Genomic DNA, 9,387 nt, shown 5'->3' with positions numbered 1-9,387 from the left:
GTTTTATATAATAATGCAGTAACGTGTTACTAACTGTAACATGACAATCAAACATTGCTTTTAGGCCAAATTAATTTTTTTGATTTTCGTTCTGATTCTGAACATGTACTTAATAGAATAAACATTATTCAGGTTTTATATTAATGATTAATAATAGCTGTAAAATAATTGGAAAACTATTGCAAAAAGAAAAAAAAAATGATGGAAATTTGAACCTTGAAATATGACATTGGAACTAAAGTGGAACACTTTACTAACAGACACTGATTAATCAAAACTGTTTTATGTTTGTACTAGCGGGGGAGGGCGGTACCCGGCGTTGCCCGAGTGTTTGGAGGTGTGTGTGCTCGGGCGAGGGTGGGGGGTGTTAATCAAAACATAAGAATAAGCGAAGTAAATATTTTTAAATATTAAATAATCTTAAAAAAATCAAAAAAAATAAAAAATAAAAAAAACTAACGTAAGGCAAACGAACGATGTTAAATGTAAAAATCGGAAAAACAAAAACAAAAAAGAAAACAGAAAAACGAAGGTTAAAACTTCTTTAAAAAAATCTGAAAAATAACCCCCCCAAAAAAAAACATGTGAAAAATGGCTTAAATAAGCCTGTTTCAATATTAAAATTTAAAAAATCAGTGGGTACCCAGTGTTGCCCGGGTGTTTTTGGGTGTGTGTGGTGGGTCGGATGTGGGGGGGGGGTGTTAATGAAAACCTAAGAATAAGCGAAGTAAAAAAAAACAGAAAAACCAACGTTACGTGAAAAATTGCTTAAATAACCCTGCTTCAATATTAAAATTTAAAAAATCGAAAAAAAAAAAAGAAGACATTCACACCACGATTCGAACCCAAAACATTTAGATAATGACCCAGCACTCTAACCAACTGACCTAACACAATGTACACGGTCATTTTTTTAATTCTTAAAACAAAATCAGGTTACGACGTCCTATGACGCATGCGTAGAAGCGAATTCGTCATGAGAGGACTGTTTTTACTGACCCCCCCCCCACCCCGCCTGTAGAAAAGTGCTGATTTCAGGGTGAAAAGATTAACGTTTTTGGCTAATTTTTTATATTTGTCAGGTGAAGGATGGGGCTTTCATATGAGACCAAATTTGTGAATTTTTGTTCTGTCCGTCGAAAGTTTTTAGCAGAGACACAAACATACACACATACACACATACATTTTCGCTTTTATATATATAGAAGATTAAAATGTGGTTTTGCTATTTATATACCACAAATTAAGGCATGATGAATGTAAGACAAACCATGTGATATTTAGGTGCAACAAATTTAGGCATGACAAATTGCTCCTGCTGTTTCGTTGTTTTTGCAAAAAATTTCGTAAAAAATATGCAAGTAAATTTTTTTTTTCAGATTTACATAAAAAAGAAAAAGTAAAAAAAAGTAAAAGAAAAAATTGTTAACTTTTTAAAATTGTAAATGTTTTTTTATATTTTTATAGTGTTTTTTATTGTAAATGTTTACTAAAGAAAGAACAACAATAATAATAATATTTACTTAAATATACCAATAAATTATTTAATCCTCTCATATCTTACCCTGTCAGTCTGAAAAAAAAAATTTACAAAATTATTAGTGAAAAAAAATGCATGCCAGTTTTTGACATAAGAATCCCAGGTTGCTTGAATGATGTGTCTAAATATCATATGAATAGAGAATCAACAGGAACAGTTGTTGTACATTTGTCATGCCTTAATTTGTCGTACATAAATAATAAAACTCATTAAAATTGTTTAATATTACGTTGAGATAAAAGTCTCCATAAATATAAACTAGTTTGATTATCTATATATATAAAAGGCAAAATGGGCATGTGCATTTTTGCTTTTTTTCAGCAGGGGGGAGGGGGGGTCTGGAGTTTAGAGAACTTTTTATATACTCCCTAGATTATAATATCTACGATTTGCTCGAATTTTATAAAATTCATGCTATTCCATCCTTTCGTGTGTTTATTTATACGAAAAAGACAAACAAAGTGAAACTAATCAAATCAGTTTCCCAGCTTTCCGATCGGGACCTCCAGAAACGCAATTAGCTTTGATCAATGTGGGGAAAAACCTTCATATCAGACAATTGCTATTCATTTGAGAGTTCCCCTTTTTCAGGGGAGCTTGGTTTCCCCAACATCGTGAGGAAACAAATAAATGAAAGAAGCGGAAAGCTAAACTGGCCTTCAGCCAACTCATTCACTTAGCAAGTCAACTTTTTGATTGACATCGCTAAATTTGAATGCTTTTCACTTTCTATGGTATCGTAGCACAGTGGTAAAATGTCACGTTTTTTTTCACTTTCTTTTCTGCTTTCATGTCGCGGGTTTGAGCCTGCCTGCCTACTACTTTTTTTTTCCAAACACCCAGGCAATGCCGGGCACCTACACTAGTCTATATATATAAAGAGCAAAATGTTTGTGTGTGTGTGTGTATGTGTGTGTTTTGCAAAAACTTTTGACACACACAACATCTTCACAAGATCAGTGCCATTTTCAGGCGTGATCCTTCGAACGACAAATATCGAAAAATTGGCCAAGAGCATTCATTCCTTCACCCTCAACTGGGCAGTTTTGTACAAGGAGGGGTCACTTATTTTGCTGACATTTTAGCAAGATCATAACTATTGGATTGACTATGCTTAATTTCAATGCTCTCGACTTCAGGTTGCACAATGGAGACATCGGTTAAGATGTTACGTTTTTTTTTTTTTCCTCCTCCTTCACATTACAGGTTTGAGCCTGCCTACCTACTACCACTTTTTTTTAATGCCTCTCTGCACCTAAACTGCGTACTGTTATTTTGATCCCCCCCCCTAGTTTTTTTTATTCTCCTCGCCCAGGGTTCCTTACTACACCTCCACACACCCAGACAACGCCGGATACGCCCACTAGTCTGAAAAAAACACAAACAAAATTCCATTTTTTAATTAAAAATAATGGATGTCACATACATACAATGATTTGACTCAATTTTAAACTAGACGCAGCCAAAACGAAAGAAGTAACTATATTTTGATGGAGTCTCTCTTTAAAAATCTATTAAAAATCAAGTAATTATCCAACCAATACAAAATGTTTGCCGCATAAAACTGAAGAATGAACTTTACAATGGTGTATTTTTTTTCATAATCAATATTTTTTTGCCAACAGAACCCCTCCTTTTTCATTTGTGGTTACAAATATGCTTAAAATAATCAGCCGAAACTGAGCAAACTACGTTCGTATTGTATTGTATTGTGGGGAGCGTGAGAATTGTAAATAAAACAAAAAAACAATTGTGCACGTATCAGATTTTAAGGTTGAAAACACGTATTTTGAATGTGTTTAATTTTTTATCTTTTGAAGTGTGAAATTCGTTGAATATGTTAATAATAATTATTATCTTTCAGATTAGCAACAAAATAAAATTATATATTTTCATTATTTTTATGAAAAACATAACTTTTAAATCTTTGAAAAATAAATAAATAATTTTCTTTTAGAGAGCCCAATATTGCTAATATACCATTAAATAGGAAATTCTTTGAAGAATCGATACCAAAAAAGACAATAAATCGATAAATAATTGCGCATTTTGCTAAAAATACGATAATTTCTTTCGGCAATTTGTCATTACGTGATATTACCTCAGCTACAGTAGACCATAAGGCCTACAAACAGTTGTTCATATTTACAAAGAGTGGTTATCTCCCCTGTTTCCAAAATTATGTCCAAGTCTGTTGCTACGCGATGCCAGTGCACAATTTTGGTTGCCCAAACTGTGCTGACTCCTGTTTCCTCGTTGTGCTGTTATAAGCTACGTACAAAATTAAAGTATGGATGGTAAGTATAATTAATTAATTTTTTTTATTTATTATAGCATGTGTTTGCTATCCTACCGAAACTAGAGCAACCATTTTTCGGCCACTTACAGGGAAAAATTATTTAAACTAGAAATGAAGCTCAAATGAAATTCTGGTCAAATTGCTGACATTGTTCAACAAAGCACTCGCCTTTTTTTTAAGTTGATTTAAATAGGTTTTCAGGTGTGTTATGAACGAATATCACATTTAAAATTGTGAATTATGTGTGAACCTCCTGAAAAACCTGGCAGAAAGAAGACTCCCCTTGCCAAAAAAGAACATTATTAAAGAATTTGGAGTAAGGAATCAGTTTCCTTACTAAATTTAATGCAAAATAATTCTATCGTTTTAGGGCAGTTAACCAAATTTTTTTATGAGATTTATTTACAGCAACAAATAAAAAATGTTGTAAGGATAACAAACAACCTTAATTATTATAATTATTGAATGAAATCCTTTCAGTGAATAATGAAATAAAGAGGTTTTAAAACTATTTAAAATATAAAAAATGATTCAAGTTTTCCATTAGTTGTTTGTTGGATTCACTTCTTTTTCAGAAAAACTGAAATAAAATTAATATTTTTCACACTTTTCATTATATTGAAACATTTCAAAATGTTCCCAGTGGTAGCCCTGTTCAACTTGGCCATGTTTTTTTTATAGATTGAAAAATAAAAATAAATCTGGATGTTAACAATAAAATGTCAATAAAATGTGCGATTAAAAAGCAAAAAATGCAACAGTTACATGCGTGTGTTCATATGTCCACTAAAATCTTTCGTCAGCCACATCCGACCGGGTCGAAACCGGTACCATCTGAAAGAGCAATGTCTCAGATAAATAATATGTGAAAATTAGAAAAAAAAGGATTAATTCTGTGGTGGTCAACTGGACTATTTCTTGCAAATTACTTTATTACTTTTTCGTCATGCCTAGCAAACTGAAAGTATGTTTAAAAACGTTATTTTGTAGTGTCATAATATAATTATGCTAATTAATTAAGTAGCCGTGACAGCTAGCATGTTAGTCAGTAACCTTTTCCCCTTCTTTTCCTCTTTCGCATTTCAGGTTCGAATCCACCTGCTGTGGCCTTTTTTTTTTTTTTTTTTTTTTTTTCGGTTGCACAGGTATTCACTACTATTTTAATTGAAAGAATACTTCTTTTGATTCATATACTTATTTTTTTTTTTCATGGGGAGGGGAGTCCGGAGAATAGCTACCTCTCTTCGTATTCCTTGGGCTGAAATATCTGATGGGGAGGTTGTTTTTCTTTTTTGGGGCGATCCCATTCTTTTGTGGGGGTATCGATGAAAGTGCTCAATATCCTTAGTATAGTAGGTGTGTTCAAATAAGAACTTCATGTCCACCCGGGCAACACTGGGTATTCATGCTTGTCTAAATTAAACACAAAAAAATTACATTTTTTTTGGTTTAAAAAAAAATGGATATCACATACATACAATGATTTCACTAAATTTTATATCATTTTTTTGCTACTGATGAGAAGGAAAGTATTTCTTCGAAACTCCGCGGATTAAGGACTATCCACTTATCTAGTGTTTCCTTTTCAGATTTAAATATGTTTTTAACTCATTTCAAAGTGTTTTTTTAACATGTTTTATTAATTGTTTGCTCGTATTATAAGCTCTATCTCCTATTTGGTTTTATCGAGCTTTTACATCTGGCTGAGATAACTTTATAAATATTAATTCTTTCATATTTATAATATACTTTAATTTTACCATCTTGGATCATTTCGGTAAATTTAATTGTAATTTTTATCTTTATATATATATATATATATATATATATATTTGTATGTTTATCACAATGCCAGAAAATATTGCATAGCAAGGGATATAACTCTGCTTAATGTCGACATATGATTATGTCCCTTTATATGCTAATATTTTTTGGTGCATATCAATTTTGCTCTCCTTTCTTCATCATATATATATATATATATATATATATATATATAGTGTGGGGGGGGGAATAAGTTGAATAAAATCCAGCAAAATGCTAAGATGAAGTAGAAAATGATATTAAATCATATGGTATAACTAGATGAATACTAAATATAATTAAATCCCTCCTAGACCATTCAGGCTATCATTGATGGGCATTCATTCAAGCAGCATAACATTTATATGGGAGTGCTTCAGGAGTCGATTCTTGGATCACTATTATTCCTAATATTTATCAATGTCCTCCCCGATAATATTGTTTCCGAGATGGGTATATTTGTTGATGATACAACACTCTATAACAAGCTTGAGGTTAGAACGGACGTACACAATTCCAAGACAATGGTTGAATCCTTAGAAAATAACCTCCAGACCGTAGTGGAATGGGGACATAAATGGATGGTATCATTTTATGCTAGTAAGATAAGTTGCTCCCCTTTAATAATTAAAAAAAAGAAGCTTTTCCAACCACCGATATCCATGACAAATAATTCCCTATCTGAGAATTCTCAATGTGAGGCTGCTGCAAGGAAAGTGGGTTCCCTCTATCATGCTAGAAAAGTACTCACACCTGAGAGTATCCTGTACCTCTACAAGGCCACCATTCACCATGCATGGAGTACTGTTGCCACATCTGGGTTGGTGTATCTACCACTAGTCTTTTCCTCTTGGATAGGATCCAAAAAGGGATCTCCAATCTAATAGGTCCCACTTTGTCAACTAGGCTCCAATTCCTGTCCCATCGCCACAATGTTGCATCTTTGTACTTGTTTTATAAGTATTTTAATGGCATGATGACCTCATTGAACTTGTGCATCCTTGTCGTACATATCCCTGACAAACCCACTTAGCAGCAAAATCACACCCCTTCACTTTTGAGGTCTCTAAATGACAGAAGGCTTTCTACTCTAATAGCTTCTTCCCTAGAACAGCTAGACTTCGGTATTCTCTTCCTGCTACCTGCTTCCCATGCAGAAGTTCAAACGCAACATAAACCAACATCTTAATCTTTCTTAGACATGGTCCCAATTAGTAGACCTTTACGTCCAAGTGGCAACATGCCTTGTTTGGGGTGAAGGTAAGTAAAAAAATAAATTTTTTAAAAATGTACAATTTAAAAAAAAAATGCAAAGATAAAATATTGTTTTTCTTTCTGCTTTCTTTTCATTTTCTTTTGTTCGTTTTCCCTCAGCAACTAAAAATGTTGGATATCTAAGCCATGAGAAATCATTTTGATAAAAAAAAGTATGCCTGGCAATAAAATGTAAGAAACAACAAAATAATTATCAAATGTACAATCAAAACACACTTTCTTTTAAAATCTCTTTGTCATTACACAGATAAGAAATTTTTTTCCAATTTTATCTCAAAATAAAAGATTGAATCTTTTTTTTTTTTTTTTTTACACAGGAATCACCACTTATCAAGGCCCAGAGGCCACTCGAGGATAAGGGTGAATGGGTATACATTAGTCAATGTGATTATAGCATAGTAAACATAAGTAGTGGGAATTTTGTAAATTGGATTACTTAGGGGGACGGTTCATCAAGAACTTGTTTACATTGGACTTGAAGATAATCAGATTGTAGTCAGCTGGAAAGCAGGCAAACGGAAAAGAGTTCCACAGGCGTGCCATTCTAAGAAAGAAGCTTTGTTCATAGAATCTGCATTTAGGTTTAGGCACAGATAAAGTGTGTGGGAAATTGTTGATAGTGGTTTTGGCTAGACGAGTATTTTTCGTGAAAGTTTGGCGAGAGGGGACCATAAAGTTCATACCATATTTGTTTATCTTTTTCTTGTCACTATATGCTTATTAATAATATAACATCTGTTTGGATGAAGAGATCGAGCAATAATCATAGAAATGTCTGAGATGAACTAAGAGATAGTATACAAATTATGATTGCCACCATTTTGATGATTAAACTAAACAAGGAAGAATAGGGTATTTGTCAACTGTTTCACTTCGACAATTAAAAAAAGAAAACAAAAAGTTAACTTCTGAGTCACAATTTTTTGACCACATGGATAAATTAACAAAACTAATAATTGGCTGGCTGTGTTTTTATGTGATTTTAAACTCTACACATTAGGATATAGGCAACACTAACACAAATATTATGTTTATTACCTTACCTGAGCATTTCTTTCCACAAAATTATCCCACGTCTCAAATCTTTCAAACATCTTCCATTCTTCCTCGTAATCTTTGGAAATTGGTTGTGGGGGTGGATTATCATCAGGACTGGTGTCTTCAGCATCACTTTTGTGGAGCGAATCCATTTGATCTCCGGAGTTGTATTGGTTAAGAAAGTAAGTGGCAGATGCTGAACCATCTCTGATGAGAAAAATAAAGCAGATACGTTACATATTACAGACACTACATATTAGTGATAATTAAGTTTGCTAGTATGAATTTTTTGCATGATAACCCTGATCTGTAAAACAGAATCGTTTCCAGGGTTGAATGAAAGATGGGTGACGTAAAGTTGAGGTAGGGGGAAGAAGTAAAAAGCTGCAGACAAAACAGAGTTGAACAATGACAAATGACATCACATTTTCAAGGATAGAAACAAAGGTTTTCAGATCAGTCCCCAGTGGAAGCTATGCAAATGAGACAAGGCCAATTATGTAGAATAATCTAAGGCAAATGATACTTCGATGTCTCTCCATTTGTGTCATTCATTTTGTTAAGTTAGAAAGTTAAGCTTAAGAAGTAAATAACTAGATAAAAAAAATTATTGCTCTCTCTCTCTCTCTTTACATACATTTTATCCAAATAAAACCTTGAAGAACACTCAATGAATGTTTCCTTGCATCTTTCCTGCATGAAAAATTTTATTAATCTTAGTTAAACAAATGAGATGATTGACAACCACTCATGAAACTGTGATGGAGAGAAACAGCAGTGTCAGACAGGAAGATAAAAGACCCATGTATAAATATCCAACATATATATGAGAACATTTTATTTGCAATCGACAGGTTAGATACATAACAATCATTAACATTCATTTCCACTCATAAAGATCAACACCTGTAAGGTAATGTGATCACGCAAGAACCGATCAGCCATATTTATTTCAACCAAAAATTTGAAGGCCTATTCTAACTCTTTGAGATTTAGACAGTAATCACCAGAGATCTTTTGAACACCTTCAAAGAGAGACATCCTCTCTTCTGCCTCTATTCACTGTAAATACAAGCAACATTATTGTCCACTGAAAGAAATACAGGTACTTATGCAGAATAAGTGCCAGATCTGAGTAGCATTCTCCTAGCTGAGTTCATCGAAATAAGCATGCTATCGATGTTGGGAAAACCCTCTACCAAAGGTAAACTCACAACCAAAACAACACACCCACAAGTCAACTCAATGTATGTACCAATCAGTCAGTCACTGAGGGTAGCAAAGTTTCCGAATTCAGTGGATCTGGTTTGTTTATTTTGACAGTTTAACGAGCCATTACTTAGTCTCCTCATGGAAGGTCAACCTACCAGGTGGAGCACTGACATTATCAGTCATCCATCTTCAGTGATCAAATCCACCTCACTCTTAACCA

General features: G+C 33.2%; 1 protein-coding gene across 1 annotated transcript in view; it reads right to left on the bottom strand.

Annotated features, from left to right (window-relative positions):
* LOC145279758 (platelet-activating factor acetylhydrolase-like) overlaps positions 1-9,387 on the bottom strand; it is an 83,145-nt gene that overhangs the window by 24,486 nt on the left and 49,272 nt on the right. Inside the window, exon 5 of the mRNA XM_080131065.1 lies at positions 7,961-8,162. Coding sequence (XP_079987191.1) covers positions 7,961-8,162 — 202 coding nt within the window. The remainder of the gene's footprint in view (positions 1-7,960; positions 8,163-9,387) is intronic.

The sequence above is a fragment of the Euprymna scolopes genome, chromosome 7, assembly GCF_053919585.1.
Source record: "Euprymna scolopes isolate OS-2025 chromosome 7, ASM5391958v1, whole genome shotgun sequence".
Taxonomy (NCBI): Eukaryota; Metazoa; Mollusca; class Cephalopoda; order Sepiida; family Sepiolidae; genus Euprymna; species Euprymna scolopes.
The sequence above is the reverse complement of the archived record's forward strand: the minus strand, read 5'-3'. Positions and strand labels throughout refer to the sequence as shown.